This window comes from Ptiloglossa arizonensis, chromosome 2 (genome assembly GCF_051014685.1).
Source record: "Ptiloglossa arizonensis isolate GNS036 chromosome 2, iyPtiAriz1_principal, whole genome shotgun sequence".
NCBI lineage: Eukaryota > Metazoa > Arthropoda > Insecta > Hymenoptera > Colletidae > Ptiloglossa > Ptiloglossa arizonensis.
In genome coordinates, this window is record NC_135049.1 from 16734514 (window position 1) to 16758083 (window position 23570).

At 43.5% G+C, this 23570-nt stretch overlaps 2 protein-coding genes across 9 annotated transcripts in view; both read left to right on the plus strand.

Moving 5' to 3' along the window:
• Positions 1-815: 815 nt before the first annotated feature.
• LOC143154841 (uncharacterized) lies at positions 816-18633 on the plus strand. The gene is made up of 13 exons (XM_076326849.1): positions 816-979; positions 2707-2790; positions 5230-5511; positions 9703-10334; positions 11152-11278; positions 11377-11562; positions 11644-11822; positions 12498-12583; positions 12664-12883; positions 13039-13341; positions 13437-13619; positions 13938-16557; positions 18463-18633. Exons 1-13 carry the CDS (start codon positions 816-818, stop codon positions 18602-18604), a joined length of 5208 nt encoding a protein of 1735 aa, XP_076182964.1. The 3' UTR covers positions 18605-18633.
• A 4261-nt stretch (positions 18634-22894) lies between these two features.
• Positions 22895-23570, plus strand: part of LOC143154830 (prominin-like protein) — a 71793-nt gene continuing 71117 nt past the window's right edge. For 7 of the 8 annotated variants that reach the window (XR_012994260.1, XR_012994261.1, XR_012994262.1 and 4 more), the window contains exon 1: positions 22899-23249. Coding sequence is in view for 5 of the 8 variants with exons in the window: in XM_076326823.1 (XP_076182938.1) it covers positions 22925-23249 (325 nt within the window). In the remaining 3 variants the exon portion in view is untranslated. Of the gene's footprint in view, positions 23250-23570 lie in introns of all 8 variants that reach the window. The other variant, XM_076326825.1, reaches the window with a different exon arrangement.

Genomic DNA, 23570 nt, shown 5'->3' on the forward strand with positions numbered 1-23570 from the left:
CGCGCACGTGCACACTCGTGTTGCGAAAGAATTATACGGGGCACAAGGTCCGGCCATTCGCCGGTCGAATTTTTACCGATCGAAGGTTAGGTTTCGCAGTTGGGTCCGCGTACCGATCTGTGGCCCCTGCATGCCCTCTCCCTCCTTCACCAATGTCCCCATATCACGGGTACAGTCAGCTCTGCTATCGCGCTGCTTTTCCTTAAACGAGCGTTCCCCTCCTGCCCCTCGTTTCCTTGTCAGAATCTTTGGAAAATAATCTGATCGTCTTCTGGAACGAAGTAAGAATTGTAACAAAGGATTGGCTCGAAATTAATTCCACTTGAATATTCCTCTACTTCTGCAACACTGATCGTAATGCTTTTGAACAGAACAAAGAAAACTGGACGACAGATTATTATCTGTTGGATTTGCGACGCTTCTAAATGATGTGTAATTGTGTGTCCAAATAGTGTACCTTGTACAGTTTCTTACAGGATTTGGAAAAAATGGTACTTCGATTTTGAGAGGTGGTTTGTTCTATTTTTGGGTGAAAATTGAACGTAGATTGGAAAACTTGTACGTGTGATTACGAAAGAAGATATCTTATGCTTCCAAAGGGAGATCTACCGATCAAAGAGCAGCCTAAAGATGAACGAGAATACCTGCCACTATTGGGTGGAGATAAATGAAAACTCTCGCAGAGATTCAAAAATATGAATTGACGAAACGTTGGGTGGTTTTATAAAATTATACGATCGATCTTAACAAGATCAAATTTCATTTCTCAGCGACTTTATCAAAGAACAAACAACAGAGCAAAGAATTATTGGTTAATGGCTAAAGATAAACGAAATTTGGGTGATCCAATTTCGTTGCAAACCGTTGAAAACGCTTCTTGTCAAACACAAATCACCTTTAATCTCGACCAGAGAGACACTTTCTACCCAACAATCCAACACCAAAAATTCGATAGCTATCGCAGTGACCAAGAATCAAGGTACCCATCGGAGAACAAAGACACATCGTTCAGTTTACATTTCTATCCAGCAAAACGGCGCAAATTTCCACAATAAGACGGTATATCGATTAAAAATGAATTTTATTCGCATCTCGATACGACTAACCAGCAATACACCTTTAAAACTTTGAAAAACTCCGATACGAATACATCGAACCGACACGACCGGAGAACCCCAGTTCAGTTCACCGTGAAACTTGCACGAGGATCGACTTCCCCTGACTCTTTAAAAATCTAAAAAAATACCCCACAGAATATAACGATAAATGGACGATTCGAGCGAGTTTCGTCCACGGACCGATGCGACTGGAAAGCAACACGCCCCGGGGACCTGGAAACATTCCAATACGAATGCATCGAACCGACGTGTCTGGGCAACCTCGCTTAATTTTCGCGAAAAGTTGCACGACCCAGATTCCGTTTGTTTCCGATTTGGAAACGAATCGGAAGAGGATCCGCACGGTTCCGTGTACCAGTTGAAGGGTCCGATCGGTAGGTACCGTCGTGTAGGTCGCGAGAGGGACCCCACTCCTTATCGAAATTCGAAGCGCGGCGCGTTATCAGGAACGACTGTACATCAGGATCGTGAGTCAGAGCGACCAAGAGCGAAGAGTGGAGGCCAGTTCTCTGCCGGGTGTCCCCTCCTGCGGGGACACGTCGCTCGGAGGACAACGACGACGACGACGAAGGAGACCGCCGCGCCGGCAAGACCCCGGCGAAGAAGAAAAGAGAGACGAGCGGCCGTGCCGTGCCGCGCCGCGGCTTACCACGAGGCCGTCGCGACCGATCAGTTTGTTCGACGTGCACAACCGGCTCGGACGTGGCCGTCGTCGCCGATTGTAAACTCGCAGTGAGCTACCATAGAGTACGAGACCAGGCATAGAGAGCGCCAGCCGGAGGATGCCGAGGCCCTTCACTGGATAACACGCCGTCACTCTGTACGTTCCTAATCGAACATTTCGCACCCCGTTTCGCTTCCTAATATTTAATGGGATTGAATACCGACACCGATTTACCAGATTCCGACAGATCGTACAATTCCAGCCGCACAGCCCGCGGTCTTCTCCCGCCGACGTTCTTCTTCTTGAAGAAACTATCGTTCTTCGAGGGGGTTCGTCTATTTCGAGACTCTTTTCCGCGCATAATTATCCGACGTGACGGTTTCGTACACGTTTTTATTTACGCTTTCACTGTGTTCTTTCTTCGGGACGAAACTATTCGATACGACAGTTTCAAAGTTTGTATGTATGTATGTATGTATATATTTGTTTAGGTTTTGATGAATTACGGAATTGTTGGCAATCGAACCGTGTGGACGTTATGTATAACGTACGGTATGGAATCAAAATCTTTGGGATTTGTTCGGTTAGAACGATCGGAATGATCGAAAGAATCGGACCACATTTAATACAATAACTCGGGTTCCAATCATTCTGAACAAACAAATTCCAAAGATTTTTAGTCAACGTGTACGTAAACGTGGCTAAAAGAAATATGAAATATTCGGATAGGCTAAAAGAAATGAGAAACTTCGAAAATTGAAGTTTTCTCTAATTTTGAGAAAAATATTATTTTGAGTATTAATTATAATTTCAGTTTTTAACTTTCAACCAATAGTATCGTAATGATTCGTTTTTCAAGAAACGTTAGCCTTTGCTCGTATCGTATTATGTTATATTTCATATAATTTATTTATTTTGTAACAGGTTTCCGAAGAGGGCCCTCGTAACGGTCAGAAACGTTACAAATGAAATTATAATTAATGCTCAGAGGTTATTGAAACTATTCTGGTTCGTATTTTCTCTTCGTTAACTCGAAGAACCCCAATTGACGTATCTGTCGACTAAATAGTACGTTCGCTTCTCAGTGAACATTTATTTAAAAAAATTCATTCTGGACTTGTCATTTTTTTTTTTACACTTGTTTGTGAAAAATTCTTTCTCCGAAAAGTGCAACTTCCAGCGTTTACATTCCGAGTGACTTCACCAACGAAAATTGAAGTCTCTGGTCAAATTAGAATCCGCTTATCTATTCTTCGATCACCGCGGGGAAAATGGCGCGCTATTCTCAATTATCTTCGACGAGACGAGAAAAGTTCGTCCGGCAGGAGAAATAATTGTTGATTGTTATCTTAAAGAAATGATCGTTCGATTATTATCATTTCGTTGAACTCACTTTCCTCGGCCCTGTGTATTTCTCCCGTTTGGGAAAAGCAGTGGTTGGAAAACCGAGGACTATCGTTCCATTAGGGATATTGTTCTTGTTTCGTAGCGTAAAATTCGCTTTAACGTTCGTGCCGGGGAAGTTACCCGGTCTCGCCTTTTTCCGGTAAGGTCACCGGTAGGAAAGCTCGCCTTATACCGCCATTAGTATAATTAACCCAGATTTTCCCGGATTTATGGTGAACGGCGCACGGGTCAGAGCCGTGCTCGGTACATTATAATGCCTCGTCCACACCGTTGTTCTTTTGCTTGGTGGCTCGACGTTCAGTCACATCGGTTTGCAGAAAAAAAAAATTCCTTCTAATCGCGAATTCAATTTTACATTTGACTACTTGACATTTTCCAAACCATGTATTAACAGAAGAAAATGTAGCTCGTCGATCAAATTTTTGAGAAAATTGAACGAAACCCTTCAGTTAGATCGGTTTGGCGCGCTCGTGTTAAAGATTTACCAGTCACATCGGTTTGCAGAAAAAAATTCCTTCTAATCGCGAATTCAATTTTACATCAACTACTTGACATTTTCCAAACCATGTATTAACAGAAGAAAGTGTAGCTCAACGATCAAATTTTTGAGAAAAGGAAACGAAACCGTCCAGTCACATCGGTTTGACGCGTTCGTGTTAAAAATTTGCCAGTCACATCGGTCCGAAGGAAACAATTCTTTCTAATCGCGAATTCAATGTTATATTCAATTACTTGACATTTTCCAAATCACGTATTAAAAGAAGAAAGTGTAGATCGTTGATCAAATTTTTGAGAAAATTGAACGAAACCGTCCAGTCACATCGGTTTACAGACAACAATCCATTCAATTGTGAATCTAACGTTGTATTGTGCTATCTGGCATTTTCCAGGTCACGTATTAATAGAAGAAAGTAAAGATTGTCTAGCAAAGTTTAGGGAAAATTGAGCGTGATTGTTCCAGTCACATTGGTCCGATGTTCGAGGTCGCTGCCAGAGAAACTATAATTTTATCCGGCTTGTTATTAGGTGTAAAATAATTACTCGACAATAATGTCGATTCAAGCATTTCGTTCTCTGTTATCGAACGTTTCTATCAATTTATATTTTGATCGTTTTCGGAAATGAAACAAAGAGTTGATCGAAACGATCATTGACGAATATTTAGAATTGTATTCGTTTATTTCATATTTCAACGTGCTTTAGAAGCGAAAAGTCTTTTAGTCGGCATGACAATTTTATGTAATCCTTTCGTGGAATTAAATTTACATTATTAGCTTGAGAAGTAGGTGAAACGTAAACGTATAGAAATCTGAAAAATAATTGAAGACTGGTCTTCGAGATTTTTTAGTACCCATTGCTTAAAGTTATTGAAAGTTTAGAAAGCATCCGTAAGTATGAACGCATTAATGATTGATGGTATTTCTTTAATGAACGAGAAACGCGACCGAAAGATTGCGGAAAGATTGCATAGTATCAATTAATAATTGCAAGACGTTGCCCAAGATTAATTCACATTCTTCCCGGGCAATTAGTTTCTAACACGTCGACGCTATTGATGGATGACTTTTAGACGATGGATGGTAGATGGATGTCGAGCATCGTGATTTCACTATCTATTTGACGTCAGAAATTATAATTCTGACTTTGTTCAAAGAGGGACGTATAATGACCGTAGTTGAATCGCCAGCCGAAGACAAGAAATTAAAAAGTTAAGAAAAAAAGATACTAAACTTCTTATATATACGGGAGGAAATTAAAAAATTGAAAAGCTAAAAATTAAAGATGTAGAGGAATTGAACAATTTGAGGATTTGAAGTTGAGAAATTAGGGAATTGGAATTTAGAAAATAGAGAGCGAGAAATTAGAGAATTAGGAAATGTACGAATTGTAAAATTATCCAACGAGGAAATTGAAGAATCGAGAAAATAATCTTGCGTAGAACCAGTGAGTCGAAAGTTTTGAGAAAATGATTAAAATTTGTAAAAGATGTAAGTAATTTAGGAACCCATTCCTTTCCAATAATCGTTGCATCGATTTAAGGATAAACTTTCGTTCAGGAGACACTTTCGCGTTGCACCCGGAGGGATATTCGGAAAGGGACAATGTCGGAGGGCTGTACGAGCTGCAGGGGTGCAAATTATGCAGGCACCGCGCTGCAGTTAGGCTCGACTTCCGGTGGCGGGACCGGAAGCGGGTCCTCCGCGTCTGGAAGTTCCTGCACGACCACGAGAAGGGTGCAAGTACGCGCGAAAGTGTTGTACGGGTCCGGCAAGGCTATCGCCAACTTGCAAGCACAAGAGAAAGCTGCCAGACACTGAAAAGGTATACATTTACCTCATCCATTGTACGCGATAACCACTAACTACTGTACGGATAAATACACTAATTTATTTAATGCCGCGCGCTACATTAGATTCCATAAGAACAGCAATTACGCTAAGCCGTTCGCGGAATAATTATTACCATTGAGCCACCGACTGCTAGACGTGCTCGATTGTTTCATATCGGTTTTTAATATTCCACGTTGCAATATATCTTGGTGCGCAGCTCGCAGTGAATTGTTCTATAAATCGCGATCTCCTAATCTGTCGTACCGGTGAAAGGAGAGCGAAATAAAAAGGAAGCATCAACGTGGAACGCCTCGGTACGCGATGACTCGGTACTACGCTAGGGTGAGCGCCGAATATTTCGGCCGCTGTTGGTCATCGTTGAATAAATCCCACCGTGTCGCCTGCAACCGCTCCGTCGCTCCATCTCTCGTTTCGTCGCGCGAACCTACAACCGAGCGCTCTCCGAAACACGGAGACGCGTAGCGGTACCGCGCGCGGTTACACTCCGAGCAATTTCGAGCGAATGGGCAATCGCGCGAACACTCGCGCGTGGTTTCCTTCCAGTGGCCTACTAGCGGTCGTAAATTCAGTCACGATCCTCGTGTACGCTCGAGATCGCTCGCAGTCCAACACGACGGGTTCAAAAGAGGAAGTTGATGACTTGCAACGGAGTCGTGAGAGTGACCTTGAGCGGTCAAAGTATTCCGCGGGGACCTATAATATCCCTGCACACGGAAAAGAAGCGATCGTCGCGAGCAAGGATTAAAGGCCGTCGACCACGGTCCACGCGTTCGGTTTACGAGACACGAATTACCATAACGTCGGGCTCGGTTTCTAACGAAACGTCCGTTCTAACAGGAACCGAGTACGCGTCTCCTCGAGGCGTCGAATTAAAACAGACCGTCCCTATCGCTCCGATTGCTCTCCCTCTCTCTCTCCCTCTCTCTCTCTCTCTTGAGCTCCCATTATGCGCGGTGTTCCTCTCGTCATCGAGCAACAGATCGCGGAAGCCACGCTCGAAATCAAAGAGGTGGCGGCCGCGGGGCACTCGAGTAACAGTAAAAATCCGAGAAAAAGGTGTACGACCGACCCGAACGGACAAAAAGCGCAAAAAGCCAGCGTTCTGCATCCTTCATCGCGGATAAGACCGGTCGACCAGCCTCCACGAGACTTAGTACTTGGTGAACCGTCCTCGAGAAGGCCGAGTGTCTTGGGGTACGCATTCCTTAGGCCTGTGGTGTTCTTTCCGGGGGTAGACTCGTGGCCTCGCTCGGAGGGAACTTCCGGTGGCCATGCAACATTATACTTTGTGAGTCTCTGGGTTTTTATACAACTCTTGGCCTCTTTGGTGCACTCTGGCTTTAGACTTTGCGCTCGATGGATTAGAAGACAATGCCGTGAAAGATTATCCACATTGTCGATTAGATTTTACAGAAATCCAGCTAGAGTACATCCTGGTGTTCTTTATAATCTGTTTTACTGGTTTGCGGGTTTGTATCGATATAGAGTATACTACTTTGTGAGTCACTGGGTTTTTATTCAACGCTCGATGGATTAGAAAACAATGCTGTGGAAGATTATCCACATTGTCGATTAGATTTTACAGAAATCCAGCTAGAGTACACCCTGGTGTTCTTTATAAACTGTTTTACTGGTTTGTGGGTTTGTATCGATATATAGTATACTACTTTGTGAGTCTCTGGGATTTTATTCAACTCTTGGCCTCTTTGGTGTACTTTGTTTTTAGACTTTGTGCTCGATGGATTAGAAGACAATGCTGTGGAAGATTATCCACATTGTCGAATAGACTTTACAGAAATCCAGCTAGAATACACCCTGGTGTTTTTTAGAATCTGTTTTACTGATTTGTGGATTTGTATTAATATTTTAGCAAACTCTGCTCGTACAGGTTGCTTTTAATAGATTGGAAGATGATGCTGTTGAATATTGTCATCGAGTGTCAATTGAAAAAATGTTTACTAGAATTCTAGTGTATTCTTCATAATTGTCTTCAGTTTCATCACGGAACATTGTTTCTGATCAAAATTTGTACAGTTTGTAGCCTTAAAATTTATAGCCTTAAAAAATTCAGATACAAAACAAAAAATTGATTTCGTCTTAAGAATTTCGTTACGAATTCAGGACAGTTCTAGATTCATGTTAGAAACGAATGTCAACATATTGGTCGTGTAGATATTAAAACCATTGTACAGTCGTAGCAACATGTATCTTCGAACCGAACAAATTTCTGCAATTAGAACCGCTATTCTTGAAACCTATCCTCGAATCTTGCCCACACCTTTACCTAGGAAGGAACTACCACCGTAATGGTTAAGTTATTAATCTGAATAACTTATAATAACGTATAATGGTTGAGTTATTGATCTAAAAATAGATCCTTTGTTAAATGCAAGCAACCGTTTTGCACGCAACCTGTTTCCAGGAAAACACCCTGTACGGTGAAAAACATAATTCGTTATGTACAGGGAAAACACAATTTCGTCGTTTCGTTTGATGCCATCATCCTCCGATCGGTTGTCCCGTTACACCTCTCGACATTCCAAATAAAGGATTCGTGTTACTTGGTCGTGTTACTTGCTTCGTTTTGTTAGTTTGCCACCTTTCGTTGAGTCATTGACAATCGTCTTCGATTTTCACATCCCGTCACTAGTTTTTGTCCAATTCTAACCATACCTCTCGCAACCACTTTAAATCCGTTTCTTATGTTATCTATTTCTTAAATGTAATAAAGAAAGAAGGAAATACGTTCTATAATCAGAGACACATATCCGACGCGTCATCGAATTTCTTTCAATCTAACGAATCAAATTTATACATATTTCTCAACCGTTTTATTTCATCGTGTAAATTTGTACAAATTTATGAATTATATTTCCAATATTATAATTTATTTTACATGTAAATTGAAACTTTGTACGATTGCAACGATCAATTCGTTAATATTCAACGATCCTTTATAATAACTGTATTATTTCCTCTGTTCTTTGACTAAGAATTTTACAATCAATAGGGCCCTTGTAGCAATCGAAAACGTTGAAACCGAAACCGTAATTACTTCTCAGAGTTACATCGAAATAATTTACTTCGAAGTTCTCTTCTCGTCGAAAAGAATATTCTCGCGGATTCCCCTGGAATTTTTAATTCTTGATTACGAGTACGTTGCATTAATTCGCGATCTCTTCGTTTGGAGCTCCGTGCGAGAGGAAAAAAGAAAGAACTGCTCCGAAACATTGTTGCGTGCTCCGGGATCGGTATTCATAGCGAGTAATTGAGTGGAAAATGTCGATAACGGGTATTTGCATATTACGAATGCGTGTGTACGCATCGGTGATCGATGATCCAGTTTGATCCCGGCGTGATGGGAATCGCAATGCGTCACAGAGCGGTGTCGCCGATCAAGGCGGTTCCTCTCGCGATCGGTGCAATTAAATGCGGCTAACGCGACGGAATGCAAATGCAGCGGGTGCACGTGCTGCGACGAACGGTACTCGGCGTGCGCGGGAACGGGCCATTCACGTCGCTTTGTTGTAATTTATCCCGTGAGAAAGTTAATGTCACGGTCGGGAAAACGTGAAATTGATATCGTCGCGGCTCGTCGGTTCTTCCTTCTCCTAGGGTGAAAATTACAATTAAACAACCAATCGAAGGGATTGTCGATTATCGACGAAAGCTTCGTCGCGTTCTAAGGGATCGTATCCAAAGTGTCGGCTCGTGTTAGTTATCATCGCAGAGGAATGGTTGAAAGTGCAGTGCACCCCGGTTTCAAGCAACGAAGACCTATACTTTAGTAACTATTGCCTCGTACCGCGGCATGGGTGTTAATTAAACGTAATAACGTTAATATACGAAGAACAATACGAGTCCAACGTTAACCACTATTCCAGTAATCTCGAAACTGTGCGTTGAATGTGTAAAGATACACTTTCGATCCGTTAAAAAGTAAATGGAATGATACTTTTCGTCGCACTTACCACGTAAATTTGTACGTTTAGGTATTTATTTACACAGCTTCTATCGCCACGTTATTGCACTCTGGGTCTTTCAATTAAAGCACGCGAAGGAATGGTCGGTGCAGATCTCGGTTCACCGAACATTACACGCGACTAACATCCATTCTTCCCCGTTAGATCGAAGTAGCCTAATATCGAGCATTGTTTTCCAGTATTCTCCTCGTCCTATTCTCCTCCGCGCTGTCAGAATCAACCGTACGACATGAGACACTCGACGCAACGAAGAATCCGACGGATGGGTCGTCGTTCACGATATTACGTAGAGACAATGGCTCGATGGACGAACGATTAAGCAGGAAGAACGAGAACGATTCCGCGCACCTGGAGACACTGTTCATCCCGGAAGATCTGAGTCGATACGCGGACATCTTGGACCACGTGAGGAAGCTATTGGAACGTCCGGAATCGTTCAACAGCGAATTGAATCGTACGAACGTCGACTCTGTCGGTAAGACCGATCGGATTCGAGAATCGACGCGCGAGGATCTCGTGAACGAAAAGGACCCCGAGGATGAATCTTTGAACCTGGAAAATCTCCAGGTGAACGGTGGAGATTCGAGACTAACGAGCAACGAGAAATATTCGTCGAGAGACACTGGCGGAGTTCCTCCGCGGACAACCGTGAAGAATAAAGGAGACGCGGTAACGTCGACCGGAAACGAGAATCATCGCAACGAAGAGAAAACTGAACCGGACGAAGAGGATTTGTTGGAGGCGGCTAACTTCGGGCTGAACGCCATGAAGAATTTATACTTTGTCACGGAGCCCACGTTGTACTCGATGGGTGGGTTTTTTCGCGCTGAATATTTTTTTAAGTATTTTCAACAGTAGTCGAAAATTGAAAGGTTGTGAAAAATGAAAGTAAACTCTGTAAATGTTAGTTTACCGGGAAGGAACGATTGTTACGGTTCAATTAAAGAGGGAGGGAACTTCGATGTTTGGAAATCGTCGAATGTTAAACATTCGTTTTATTTATTTAGTTCGCGAATAATTGGTTGCTGACGATCGATAAATCGTTTGGTTGTTCAGTCGCGAAAGTATAGATTTTCGATGTACGTGACGTTCGAAAGGTTCGAAAAATAATATATAATATACTAGGTAGAGGGAAACAGAAATAAGAATAATTATGTTTAAATCGAAAGAACATCTTTAACGAAAGAAAATGTCTTCGTTCGCATTTGGAGCAAAGGAATACGTGGATTGTCAATTTGAACAACGATCGTGAAAATCAACTCTCGCTTACAATTATTACAGAAGTCGTAAATTAAATCGATCGATAGATAAAATTAGAAGATACTTCTCACGTGAAATACGAAAGAATATTTACGAAATATTTTTAATCTAAATTGCGAATAATTCCAATTGTTAAATAACTGGTGTTGGCGACATTAGATGTATACGTTGCGATGGTATACGATAAATGTGACGACACCGAGAGATTGGAACAGTGTACAGGGATCTTCTCTAAATTGAATTGGACACAGTATTAAATCAATCGTGTTTCGAGATCCCTCGCCGTGAGATGAAAAGAACCTCGCGAGAGAAAAAATTTCGTCATTGCGAGAAAGGTGGAAATCTAACGCTTTGAAGTTTGACGACAGGTCTTTACCTCGACTCGGATAACCCGGCAAGATACGTGGCAGCGTTCAACGATCAAACCGAGGAGGCTAGAACACTCGCGCAATATGGGTTCGCTGTACTTCAAAGTACCACGATGTTCAAGAGAAAGTAAGAGTCTGTCCCGCTTTGCTTCGTTAACAATTATCCTCAAAAAAAACACACGCGTACGCGAGCTTGTTTTCATTTTCTTCGTTCGTGTTTTCAAGATTCCCGGACGCTGCACCGGACTTGCTTCTGTTTGGACGAAGTCAAAGCAATCCGCTTCAACAACTCTGTCCGAGCAGAGGTGTTCCCGATTGTCCAGCCGCCAGTATGAGATACAGAACGTCCGATGGAAGCTGCAACAATCTTCAGAATCTCTGGTGGGGTTCCGCCATGTCCGCCATGCAAAGGTGATACGTCGTGAAACGAGAATTTACACGGATATCGGATGAACGAAAACGTCTACGTGTCGTCGCGAATATTTCTTTTAGATTCCAGCCACCGGTGTACGACGACGGAATCCAAAGTGTCAGAAGATCGGTAAACGGAATGCCATTACCGAGCGCGCGGCAAGTGTCTGCCATAATTCACAAAGACGCGGACATACCTTTAGTGTCTGTCACGCACATGCTGATGCAGTGGGGACAGTTCGTAGATCACGATTTGACGGGTGCGTAAACTATTGGGTTGTTTGGAAAGTCATTTCGTTTTTTTTTTTTTCTTTCGTGAAAATGAAACAATTTTTTTAGACTGCGTAAACATTTTATTAAATTACACATTCTCCACTTTGGAAAACGAAATTACTTTTCGAACAACTCAATATTTCCTTCAGGGTTACGGTGAAAGGAATCAAAATGAACGAATTGTATTTATTTCGACAAATTTAACGAGACAAAACAATTATGAGCCAATAGGATAGTTGGCTTAGAGGAACATCGCGTGAATTCGGCGAAAAGTATTTAATAATAGTGACTTACTTTCGACAAATTATTTCCGTAAAAATAATTCCTTGGGTTCGTTCTCGACCCATCTTGTTTCCGCAATGTATTCTTTTTCTACAACGAAAGCTATTGTAACAGATCGGACCGAATGCTTGTACGATTCCCTCGGTCCTCTCGTAATCTATTATCGAGTTGGAAACGCGGGTTCCGTACAGTCGGTGCATTTTTCTTTATCTAAATACTTTGAGAACACGATCGTACGAAAGTACGCGTTAAGATTAAAAGAATTCTGTGAAGAATTGCTAGCGTTGCAACGGAAAATAAATTGACAAAGTGGTCTGCTTCGAAGCTATTCGTTTGTCTTGTTTTTTTTTTTTAACGCGAGCATTGTGTACTCTCACCAGCTACTGGCCAGAGCAGAGGCTTCAATGGTACCATACCGCAGTGTTGTCTGAACTTCGGCACCGGTTTCCAGCCGTTAAAATTTATGGTAACTATCGATCGAGAAAGACGACGACCATCGACCATTCGAACGGCAGTATTTTTATCGTATAAAATGCGTTCTCCTAGCACCCGGAATGTTTACCGATAGCCGTAAACGCGCAAGATAGTTTCTTCGGTCCTCTGGGCGTAAAGTGTTTAGAATTCCTACGAAGCGGCCCGGCTCCCAGCGAGGACTGCAAATTCGGCCCCAGGGAACAGTTATCGCAGGTGACCAGTTATTTAGACGCATCCACGGTCTACAGCAGCAACGTCTTTCAAACCGACACTTTACGATTATTTCGGAACGGTGAGACATCATTTATCCGACGGGACATCGGAAATCCGCGAGCCCGTCGAACAAATAACATTTACCCCGAAATTTCACGAAACTCGAGTTACCAGCTAACGAGAATCGTTTCCACCTAGCACTCCTGTTCCCAATGTGCAAACACGTGTTTACAGGTTTGTTGCAATACGGGAAGATACAATCCCAAAGGCCAGTGTTACCCAAACAGGACTCCGATCTCTGCAGACGTGGATCCTTGTCGACGAACTGTTTCAGAGCCGGTGATGGCCGTCTCGGAGAGCAACCAGCTCTCACGTCGCTCCACGTCGTCTTTTTGAGGCTTCACAATAGAATAGCAACGAAACTCGCCGCGCTGAATCCTCATTGGAGCGATGAGAAACTGTTCCAAGAGTCACGGAGGATCGTCGCCGCCATTCTACAACACATCACCTATCGAGAGTTCCTACCGATTGTTCTTGGTAAACTAACGAGACTCGCGTTGGTTAAATATTATCCGAGTAAAAAGCTCCGTGAATCGAGCAAGTGGTGGCTGAACGAAATCGAAACGTTATAGGTCAAGACGTGATGAAAATATTTGGCCTCGAAGTCCTCCAGAAGGGCTACTACGAAGCGTACGATCCCACAGTGAATCCAACCATCGCGAACGCATTCTCCAGCGCGGCATATCGCTTCGGTCATTCCCTGGTGCAGCACAGCTTCGTTCGATTCGACGGCGATCATCGACCCATCTTCAACAGTACGTGTACGATACAGTAGAATCTCGATAGTTGCAAAAAAAAAAAAGAAAACGTGCCTTCGAATACACGTATCGAAGCGATCCAACGAGGAGGTTGTACACGATGTATCACCGATACGCTTACGGGACTTGTCTCCGAGTAACCAGACCTAACCCAGACCTAACCGTCTCGTTCAATTTTCAACGCGATGCAACGAACGAGGCACGCGTGCAAGTATGGAGGTTCTACTGTACGATTCGATCCTCGACGACCACGAAACGTTGGGATTGCCCGAAATTTAACAATATCGTCTCACGTCTCGATCATTCTTCTTGCAGACGTCACCATTCACAAAGAGTTCAGCAATCCCGCGAACTTGGAAACAGCAGGCTCGGTGGATCGTCTACTCCTCGGTTTGATCAATCAACCCTCCCAAAGAAGAGACGAGCACATAACCGAGGAACTGACCAATCACCTCTTCCAGACCCCCAGGTTCCCCTTCGGGATGGACCTGGCCTCCATTAACATTCAACGAGGCAGAGATCACGGTATCCCTCCTTACGTTCAATGGCGACAACCCTGCAGCCTGTCGCGGATAACAAGCTTCGAAGACTTGGAGAGAGTGATGGCGCCGACCACCGCGAAAAAGTTCAGGCTGGTCTACTCGTTCGTGGAGGACATCGATCTCTTCACGGCTGGCCTCGCGGAGAAATCGGTGAACGGTGGTCTGGTTGGTCCAACGTTTGCCTGTATCATTGGTCAGCAGTTCAGCAACCTGCGCCGGGGCGACCGATTTTGGTACGAGAACCCTGGACACGAGAACAGCTTCACACCTGGCCAGCTGCAGCAACTGAAACGCGTCAATTTGGCTCAGATACTTTGCATGACCATGGACAGCATCGAGACCATACAACCGTTCGTTTTCCTGACCCAGGATAGTCTGAGGAATCAACGAATACCTTGCAACGATCCAACGATTGGGCAATTGAACTTGGAATTCTGGTCAGAGAGACCGTCGGCGTTCAGAAGCAGAGCTGGAATCCTGGAAATACTGAAGAGAAAGACCACTCAAACACCGACCACCACCACCACCAAACCGACCACGCTGAAACAGAGTACTTCCAGCGAGCAGACAAAGAGTAATCCTCTGCAAGGGAAACAATCGAAACCGGGCATCAATCAACAGAACAAGGTCGTTTTGAGGAGACCTCTCGGTCCACCCGACAATGTCACCATTGTCGTGCAAAATAACGCCGTCAACGCTCCCGTGTACGTGAACGACGCCATTTACGGTTCAAACGTAAGATTGGATCCGTCGTCGCAACAACACGCCCAACACACCAACACTCCAAGACCGATTTTCGACATCGTCGACAACAGACCGTTACAACAGAATCCTCTGCAGCCCGTTCCAGTTTTTCTACCAACGAAACCGGTCCCAGCTTTTCATCCATCTTTGGCGACCGCGATCACCGCACGTCCTTACATTCCGTACACTTTCGACGATCCCAGCAACCCGAATCCTCTAAGTCCAGGCTTCCATCCCGATTACCACCCGAACGACGTCCTCTTCGAACGATACTCAGATGGTACCAGTCCAAGGCCCACTTTGTACACGTATTACACGAATTTTCAAAGGCCAACCACTCAGAGACCTCAGTACGACGCTTACACGACAAATCACGGACCACAATATTACTGGTCCAAGCCATCGTCCGGTTCCTGGCCTGGTCTCCAACCGTTAACGGTTGGACAATCGTCTGAATCTCTTTACGGCGCCCCGGGGAGTCAGCAGTTGCATAATGGTAACGGCTACGAGGTCGCTAATTGGCAGAAATTGCAACAGCAGCACGGCCCGATTAATCAACCGAACGACCCTGGATACTTGAACTCGCAAGGCTATCGAAACAGACTCAACCATCCGCCGATCGATCAACTATTGAGAGATCCCGACCGGTGGTACTCTCAAAAGGAAAGATACGGACCTGGCGATAGACCGATGGTGGAGATCAAGTTATCTAACCGAAACGAGTACACCACCTGGTCCGGTGCGCCTTCTTATCAAACGGAATCGTTCGACAATGCAAACGATCGGTATCATCCGAGCGGAGCACCTTATCAGACGCAACCGACCAGAAGACCGGTTCAAGCCGATTCCGATGGCTGGTCAGTTATTCCAACTTATCAGAAAGGATTTGAATTTATCGGTAGACCTGACGGCGCAGCTGACAAAGGGGACACTGTTAATCCTAACGCTTTGCATACGAACGTACCTTCCGAAAAACCGAACGTCTCCAACGAATTTCAAACCTCAGGCTACCAAGGATCGAGCAAACCTTATACTCAGAATACCAACGACGATCCCTTTCGTTCAACTACCGTCCCCGAACTTCCACAGGTCTACGAAGTTACGAGCAAACCGTTTCGAGATCCACTCGATACGTCACTCGACAATTCTTATCGGACGCGAGCGAAACCATCAAAGGTTCACAGCGTCACTATCGTAACGAAGATAGAGGAAACGTCGAGCGAAGCTGGATACAAGATCGGTGAAACGGAAAAGCCAATCGCCAGTGAAATTCCAAAGCCATTGACATCCCAATTCGATAACAATAAACACATCGTCAGAAGACCTGGACAATACTATTACGAAAAGAACGTGTTGCACAGATATCCCGATAAGATAGGGGATCAGGTGACTGCGCATAGATACCATTTTGTGGAAAATGGTATTAAACAAAGGCACAAAGCGAATACGGAAAAATCTGTTGATAAATTCGTTATCGAAGCTTCCGGTGGTAACACGCGAATCGATGAACACGGGAACAGCGGGACGGTGATCGATGTGGCAACGAGTCAAGCGAGAAACGAAACGAACGATGGTATACAAAGCGATGACGTGGACGACGATCTTCGCAAGGCTTTCTCGGAAGAGATTACAGCTGCGCCGGCAGACAGGTATTTTTGATTACGTTTGCGGGATCGTGTTCCGCGGGAGTGTAAACGGAATCGAGGTTTCCAAGTGTTTGTGTCGTTTCGTGAGTAATCGGCCGCGCTAAACGATAAGATCCTTATCTAACTTAATTGACGTGTACACAACACACTCCTCATTGGCTCCTAATAATACTTAATCGCAGCGAAACGAGATTTTTGTGTTTGCGTCCCGAGCAGGAAACTGCGCGTTATCTTTACAATTGTCTACAAATTGAAAATTGTACTTGGCGTGTTTGCTTCTCTGAAATTGTTTTCATGTTACTAAATTGATTGCGGTGTTTGGAGTCGTCGCGAATTATTAATCGCTGGCGATTATTTGCCAACTTTCGTTGTCGAGAAACAGCCTTCTTTGTAACGCTGCCTCTCCGTAGATATTTTTCCCTTCTTCACCGAATATTTGGAAACGAACGGTACTCGTAGAAGAATTCGTAGTGAGAGGATCGTGCGCGAGACAAACGAGAAATCGGTCCGATACTGTTCGAGGCTTCCGGATGTAAGCCACGTTGGAACAACAATGACTTATTTGAATTACAATAGTCGATTTATGACACCGATTCCAACAAATTACCAAAATCGTACCATCGGAGCGGAGCATACCTGACTTCCAGATGTTAACCAATGGTGCTTAATTCATATGGAGATTGCCCTAAGTCTAACGAGACACCAGCACTAGATATTGATCATTTATGCAAGAAACGTTCCAATAGTTTAACCAAGGCCAGAGAGATTAATACCTCGAATAGATAAGTTAGAAGATAGTTCTTGGTTATTATATCTATATTAATTATTAGTTTTAACTAAAATCAAAGAGATTAATACCTTAGATAGAAAAGTTAAAAGATAGTTATTGGTTATTATATCTACATTAATTATTAATTTTAACTAAAACCAGAGAGGTTAATATCTCAGGTAGAAAAGTTAAAAGATAGTTATTGGTTATTATATCTACATTAATTATTAATTTTAACTAAAACTAGAGAGGTTAATATCTCGGATAGATAAGTTAAAAGATATTTTGAAGTGACCACTGTCCCGATGACTAACGTTGAGAAAGTGATCGAAAATAGATCACAATTGGAATAAACCATCGGTCGTAGAAGTCCGATGACTGATACCGATATCGACTACAATTGGATTAAACTCAACTGGCCATCTTTCGACTGTGAATCATTTACGACGCAACCTCGTTCAGGTTGCTACCTTGACGGGAAAAGACGAGAGATACAGTTGCAGGCGTTGTAAATAATTCAACGAGGATAGCTGAACGATTCGATTGGCGTAACCGAACCGTGTGGTGGGGAGAATCGCAACGATTCGATTGGACGATATAATCCTTTGCACCCGAAGCTTCTCTGCTATCAGAAACTAGCACCTCGATTAAATCCTTCGAATCGTGTAATTAATTTAAAACGGGACATTTTCGTTTCAACATTTCCTACACATATGTTTACATCTTAGAAGAAAGTTACTACTGAATTTTAATTTAATTACTATTGAATTTTAATTTCAATTCCAAACCACGATGGTTTTCCAAATTGGAGAAAGTACACCGAATTGAGTTGTAGATCGAGGATCGCCCCTCGAGTGGAAAGAGTTAACAAGAACAGTCGAGTAATGGTAAAGATGGTCCAGTCTAACTATTTCATAAATATAAACAAACCAAGCGGTGGGGGTAGCTGGTAAACGACCTTCAGCAACCGACATTGAGATCACGACTGTAGCCACGATACTCGAATCGGAACGCGTGCGCAGAAAGGTTAATTTCCATCCGGAAGCCTCGAACGGTACCCGATCGTAAGAATTCGAAGAGCCGAAATATCCTTCCCAACTTGGTCGAAAGTACAGTTTGTTTTACATTCGTGTTTTCAGAGTGAACTGTTGGCTAAATCCACAAGAGGACTCGAGTTTACCGTCGGCTCCGGAGGTGCCAGAAGTGCCATCGGACAACGCCGCGACCACAGCTGCCAAGGAATTACCCAAGCCCATTAAACGCAGAAGTTACGCTTCCTGAGCCTCCTCTTTTCCGTTCCGAGTCCTCGGCCGTTGTTTTGATTTCCCCGAGCCGCCAAATACACGGTCACGTGGCCTCCATAGGCGTACGCAGTTCGAATTTAACCGCGACGACCAACCGTCGGGTTTAGAGTTGCGGCGAGGATATTACGTAACCGCGAGACGTTGGTATTTATTGTCTCTTGGAAGAGAAAGCACGTTTAGCGCGCGATAAAAGAAAAAAGAAAAGAAAAAAAAACTATCGATAGCCGATAAGACGTAATTATTTATGAACCGGGACGATGCTCTCCGACGAATAGCGGTACCGATTGCACAATGACAAAACGGTGCTAGCGCGGTTTCTGAAGGGTCAGGTGGAACGTAGCCTAGTTTTACGCCAATTTTAAACCGGCTCGCTACGCCTGGAACCACTCCGGACTATTTTCAGATGCATGTTCCCCCGAGTCGCTGCGTTTCATAGGCCTCGCGTCGGCACACACGTAATTTTAATTGCAGGTGAAGCACGCCCGTTTCACTTGCACCGAGCTCCCTTTATTTCACGGCTAGCATTCGTCCCTGTTCCGTTCGACGCCGAAATAGTATTACCGTAGTATCATCTACCGACACCGAGTACCGCCTACGATTATTTAAACCGTAAATTATACACACCTCGTCGCTGATCATGTAAATTTAATCGTCGAAAGGTATTCGTATTTCGTTGAACCCGTTTTGTAGATTAGAGTTAAACGAGTCCAGTGATAATACCCTTCGTTTGCCCTTCGAAGTCGAAGAGTCTCGTCCATTTTCTTCTCCCCCTTTCCCGATTCGTCGAACATCGTTCGAACGTTTTCGATACGATCGGAAACTTTTACGTTGGATCGTTAAGAAACCTTTCGGAACGAACCTTAATTCAAAAGAACTCGATCTTCGAACCGCCAGCTGAACGAAACGTCCAGAGTTCATCTCCGTGGCTGACTTCCAAATTTCGCGCGAGAAGTTCCTACACTTTAAACATTGAAAACCACAATTCCATCCGAGAGACACGTACGTACTCTCCGATGAATTCGTTGCAGACGAAGCGTTCACCTCGGTCGAATTTTTATCCAAACAACGCGAAACAAACCGGTACCAATGGCTCTGTAACAACGCTCGACCGATATTAAACTATCGATACGATAATCCCTGGACGACTGAAACCGAATCATCAACGTTTCAGATCGGTCTCGTTCCAGATCGTTCTAAACTCGTGTTTTGTCCGAGTCGCTCGTAAAAATTCCAAATTAGAAGTTTCGTATTCTTCGTTATCGAGAGAGTGGTATTATTTCACGATCGAGTTATTTTTAATCACAGTGTCGGTCTCTCGAGGCGGCACAGCCTCGAAACCGAACCGTGTGACGAGCTGTACGCGTGGATTTACATTTTTCAGTCTTTTTGCGAAGATTCTTTGACACGAGTATCTTTAGAATTTTGGCCACGTTTTTCCGCCGAAAGCAGGTGCTCGTTCTAAGCGGTCGCTAGGCACCGGTTTTCGGGTCAGCAGAAAACAGAGGCAACGGCCGATCGAAATGCAGTTTTCGATGTCGTGACCTGGATCCGCGGTTCGTTACGTGTCGAGCGAACGCGATGACGAGAAACGGTGGAACCTCGGTTGACCAAACCAGTCCGCTCGAACGATACGTTTTAATTCGATAACAAGTACATCCGTATGGAAAGAGGGCCGTTCCATCGATCATCTTTCGTCGTGTCCACGTAGACGATATCGTAAAGTTCGCAAACAATATTTTCAGGGATCGTCCACGCGTTAGATTGTTCGTGAGTAACTATCACGGTTCGATTCGCGGATCACGGCGGACTTTCTTCTTAATTGCGATAACTTTTTACTGGAAATCTCTCCCTTTTTTCACCCGTTCGAAGAAACTGGTCTTTAAAAGTGGACCCCTTCGTGAAAGCTTGAACCGGCCGGTATGAAACGAGATGGAGAAAAAGGAAAAGACTGATTCCGATACGTGAATCTCCGTGCTTTTCGCCACCATCTTCCTGGGAAATACTTTTTTAATTAAGCGCGGTATCGATCCCCCGAAAGTATACGGCTGAGAAACTGTCGCGGATGTCTCGTTGATCGTTCCGAAAGTTACGGGCCGAGAGCCATCGAAACTGAATTGAGAATCGACAGATTAGATTACATTGATTCAGTGAAATCTGACAGTCGTAATGCGCCACGTAACAGACAGCTTTATCAAGGAAAGGAAATTAAGCGTGTTTGATCGAAACGGCCGCGTCACCGTGTCTAACGTATCTTCTTATCGAATACAATCACTCGATGAAACAGATCATCATCGCCTTGGGAACCTTTTTTTTTTTTATCGCTTACGTCGAATTTGCCGTGATTGTGTAATCAATCACTGAATTTTCTCTCGAATAATTGAACAGGTTGGTTACTCATCCGAACGATAAAAATCGATCGATTCCCTCTAATTATCGACCCGATTTAATTATCGAATTGGGAGAGAATAGGTATCGGGATATGTAAAAATATACTGCAATTCGAAAGATAGTTCATTCTATAAACTATTGAAATAATTTGAATACTCGATTGTTACCAAATAATTTTTAACTATCAACAATTGTTTTTTGGTCTTCTTTTGTAATACAATATTTGTATAAACTTTACTATGAAATTACAGTATTAGTGTGCGCGGAGAATTAATGATATCGAACGATTGGAATACAATTATGTAATTTTTATCGAAAGAAATTACACATAATATACCTCATGTACTGCATCATAAAGATGGTAATATTCGTTAATAAAATAAAATTGTATATCAATTGTTTACAGAATAAAATAGTCGTAGTTATCAAAATGATCGTTCTATCGAAGTGCATTATGATTCGAGGGAAAATGTAGTGCAAAATCCAAATTATTTATTTTAATAGTAAAAGGTGTTATTCAGATTAACGCTCTGTATGATTTTAGTATTACAACGTTTTATCGTATTACCGAAGAGAATCAAAAACCAATGATTAAAAACTATGAAACTTCTAAGTATTCAAGTTGTTTTGCCAGTGTACGCTGCTCGAAATATTTAAATCGGTAAAAAATATTACAGCATTAATTATTTTTCAGAGTGCGACGAATCATTTTTCAAACAGTGCATCGTACGCGAGAGACAGCGTTGAAACGTTACTTGACAGAATTTTTCTCGTTTAATTGACGTGGCAGTGACTTCCAGTTTAGAAGAAGAGAGTGAAAGCGAAGACGCTTAGAGAACAAGCGTGACGCTTAAGAGCTGTTTTAGCGCAAGGATCCTCTGAAGATCTCTAGCGTTGCATCAAGTCAATTAAATGATGCAAGAACCGTCGTGCATCTTTCGTCACGATTCTCACGCTAATTTACCATCGCTCTTCCTTTCGTCATTGCAATTACTATGAAAACAATCGTCCCATCCGTGTCCGCGACACTGTGATTTTAATTAAAACACAATTCTCCGCGTTGAAAGAACAAGGACACGTTTCAAAGTTGCGCGGAAACTGAGTACGCACCGATTGGTCCATTCCCGTGCCTCGGTTCCTTCGGCCAATCGTGTAAGCGCGCGAAAAATAACCTCGACGATGGTACAAACATCTGTACTGCATTACAGTAATAATAAATTACAAGTCAATGCAACGTAAATAAACTACATCGCGAAATACGAATAAAAATTCTACAATCTGTAAAATCCGATCACTCGTTTCTGCAATTATTCCATTTCGATGTTCCAAATCTTGAACGAATCTTACGAGTTGTCACAAGCGTACACGTGCTTCGAAAATTCCATAAGAATTTTCGAGACGTGATCGTGCAACGAACAAAAATGCTCGCAGAAGACTATCGTATATCTTAATTTTTTATTCGCGCACGAAGAACGGTATTCAATATCGAATAGTGAGTCATTCGTAATCTACGTTTTGCGCAAGAAAACATATATTATAACGTAAAATATAAATAAAAATTCTATCGAGTCGTTCGTAATTTACCGAACGATGATCCGAAGGAACGAGAGGATCAGGGACGATTCCAGATAAATTATTATCGGGACGAGTGCTTTAGAAAGAATTGAGGAAAATTTTGTTAAAATTATTTATTGTATTTAAAAAGAGCTTTGTAAGTATCTCGTAAGACTGCGATAAAAGTGAGAAATAAAATTTGCTTGCGTAGATGGTTGAACGACAGGAACGAGCGAACCAGGACCGAAGGCTCACGGAAGTATGGCGGCGGAGTGGGGATAGTCCGGTTCCGCGCGTCTCGGAAAGCGAACAGCCAACAGTCCGTAGCGACGCGTCCCGGGCGCAGGTCGCTATTATGGTTTTCGTTCGATTCGATGGTGATCGGCTCAGTGCCGTGGTGCATCATGGTTTCGCGATTCTCTGTCTGCTATCTGTTCTCGTGCCGCACCCCGTCACCTGCCAGGAGACCCTCACCAATTGGATGCTCGTAATCAGTAAGGATCTGGACCGGCAGCTGAACGAAATCATGGCCTTGCAGGCTCTCGACTACACAACGATGAACACGTCCGGGGTGCCCTACAAAGCCACCACGGATTTCGACGCCAAGGGCATGGGCCAGCTGTACAACGTGACCAATACATTCATCGACTTCGTGCAGAGCAAGCAAGCGTATCCCCAAGGTAAGTCTCGAGACTGTTTACTTTTGTCCAGTATGTACGCGTCGCTCGGATCTTGGTTAGGGTTAGGACTGGTTTTTCGCGGCCTTGGTTACGCCCTGCGCGCTCGAAAATGGCCGGCCGCTTGTTGGTAAACAGATCGCTGTCAAAAAAGAATAAATACGTGCCTTCGGAGGACATTTACGTGGTTGGCGAGACCCAGTTCGAAATTAGCATTGCGGATACTTTTACTTCGTAACCTTGCGACGCGAGGGATACTTTCGAACGTATTGCCCGGAATTTTCCTTTTTTCCTTTTTTTTTTTGCATCAGTGCCCTGCGCGGG